General features: G+C 48.5%; 1 protein-coding gene across 2 annotated transcripts in view; it reads left to right on the plus strand.

Annotated features, from left to right (window-relative positions):
• Positions 1–309: 309 nt before the first annotated feature.
• Positions 310–2,346, plus strand: part of sncgb (synuclein, gamma b (breast cancer-specific protein 1)) — a 10,531-nt gene continuing 8,494 nt past the window's right edge. Inside the window, exon 1 of one of the 2 annotated variants that reach the window (XM_034106923.2) lies at positions 310–727. In XM_034106923.2, coding sequence (XP_033962814.1) covers positions 607–727 — 121 coding nt within the window. In that variant the 5' untranslated portion in view covers positions 310–606. The remainder of the gene's footprint in view (positions 728–2,346) is intronic. The other variant, XM_034106922.2, reaches the window with a different exon arrangement.

A 2,346-nucleotide genomic window follows, 5' to 3' on the forward strand; every position in this document is an offset into this window, starting at 1 on the left:
CAACGTAGTTATTACACGTTTTTTTGTGAGACTGGGTTGGCAGGAGCTCTCCTTTTTTCTCTTAATTAAATTAAATGGAATACAATAAAACAGCGATGTACATATCGGGTTACTTGATGTGAGAAATCTTCTTTGCGTCCTGTGCTGATGCCCTGATGGTTATGTAACAGTACACAGGCAAAGCATCTATAGGTGTGTCCACAGAAATCTGCCAATCAAAATATGCAAACAGCTGCACTGTGGCTGAGAATCACCAGGAGAAAGATGGATGACGGGTGGAGGTGTGGCTGAGGAGGGGGTTGCAGCATGACTTGAAAATGCTGCAGCATCCGGCCATCTCTCCTCCTCCTCCTCTTCTCTCCATCTTGTTCATACCGGCTGTTTCCTCCCCCCTCTTCCTCTCAGTCTGCGTGTTGTAGCCCTGCTGTGCAGTCCTCTCAGCCCTCTGTTGTAGCACCAAAGGGAGGAGGAGCCACTGGCACACACACACACACACACGCATACTCACAGACTCACACGCTCTCACATCATCTCTTTTGCACGCTCACTGTAAGCACCAACCAGGCCCGTTTGGAGCAGGCTAGCCCAGCCGTCTCGTCGCCCAAGATGGATGTACTAATGAAGGGGTTCTCCATGGCCAAGGAGGGGGTGGTGGCCGCCGCAGAGAAGACCAAAGCTGGCATGGAGGAGGCGGCAGCCAAGACCAAGGAAGGGGTCATGTATGTAGGTATGTACACATCCTGTCTGTGGAGCTGTTTTAAAAAAGAAAAGTGGGTAAGTTTGGGGGAGATACGCTCCTTCTTTTTAAGGTGTGTGTGGTTGCACTGTTTGAGGTAGGCTCCCATGGGTGTCCATGTCTGGGACACTTGTGAGAAGCGACAGGAACAGAGGGAGGATGAGGAGGAGGAAGAAAGGAGGGGATGGAGAGAGCACTGGGAGGATAGTGCTGCAGGAGTGGTGCAGGGCAGAGGGTGGGGGTCTGGAAGAGTGAAGGATAGACACACTGAGGAGGGAGAGATTAATTAAAAGACAAAAATAGTACATTTCAAATGTGGTTATTAGCTGGTGGAGGACTGGTTCTGTTTCTTTAGGGAATTCTGCAGGATTTTGAGCCGGGCAAACCGTAAAGATTTTATTACATGTCGTATATTAGTCACATTAAATGGAGCAGCTTGCAGAGGGATGTCCTGTGAGAGACTGTTGAACTGCCTTTTATCATTTACAGAAAACAGTTGACCAAAATTTAAAAAGGGCTGACATTCTTTTTTTCAGGTAAACTCACAAATATTTTGAGGATGAATGTAGACATTCAATATAAACATGCACGTATATAACGGCAGACGGAAATGTAAAATGAAAAAAATGCTTCAGATGCTTTATTCTTACACGGTGCTTGTCCTGTTCTTTTAAATTAGCTCAGGCAGAAAATGCGTCACATCTCAAGGTTACCTCCAGTACCAGGCTTTTAGGCCGCCTGAGAGGGGAGGGGTGTTGTGTGAGTGGGAGGGAAGGGGGTGAGGAGTCAGCCGAGTGGAAGTCTTCATCGTTGTCTGCAGTCCGTCCCTTCAAAATGAAAATGAAAGATGATCTTGCAATAGTCAATGTACTGATCTAAAAAAAGGCAGGGTGGGACACAGAGAAGACAGAGCAATGATCACTTAAGCACTGCAGCAATTTGCCCCCCCGTCATCCCCTCCACCCTCACCCATGCTCGTGTCGATGCGTTTGTGGCGTTGCAGCAGCAGGGTTTGCCTGCCAGTGTTAGCTGCTTTGATGACTAACCAGCTTCCTCCCCCCCCCCTGCAGCTTTTAAAACAATTCCCCACCAACCCATCCCCATGGATAGATGGAGGGATGCAGGGGGAGAGACAGAGGGAGAAAGGATGGAAAGAGGAGGGAGGGGTGTTATGTCAGAAAAAGCTTCTAGTCTTGTGGCTCCTGTATGAACAGCTGGAGGGGCAGAGAAAGAGACCGACAGTTGACATGTAGTGATGGAGCAGGAGAGATGACACTCACTGGAAAATGAAACCTGGACGTTTCAGAGATTGAAGGCTGGTGACAAGCCCAGGTAAAAGAGGGGGAGGGGGGATTGAGAGAAGAGAAGGAGAGGGGATGTGATCGCTGAAGTGAAGAGGGTCGATGGCGCCGATAAACCACTGTATCTGCCTGCAGCAGGGTGCATACGTCAGCATGTGAATGTGGGGACACAGTATCAAGGTCTGCACACCCACTTTCACAAACAGGCCAAACCCGGACAGAGAGCTGAGACGTGGCTGATATAATGCAATGATGTTCAAAGAATGGCTTTAGTCGAGAAGGACTGCTTTATAATAAAAAAGATTAAAC

The sequence above is a fragment of the Pseudochaenichthys georgianus genome, chromosome 19, assembly GCF_902827115.2.
Source record: "Pseudochaenichthys georgianus chromosome 19, fPseGeo1.2, whole genome shotgun sequence".
NCBI classification, from domain to species: domain Eukaryota; kingdom Metazoa; phylum Chordata; class Actinopteri; order Perciformes; family Channichthyidae; genus Pseudochaenichthys; species Pseudochaenichthys georgianus.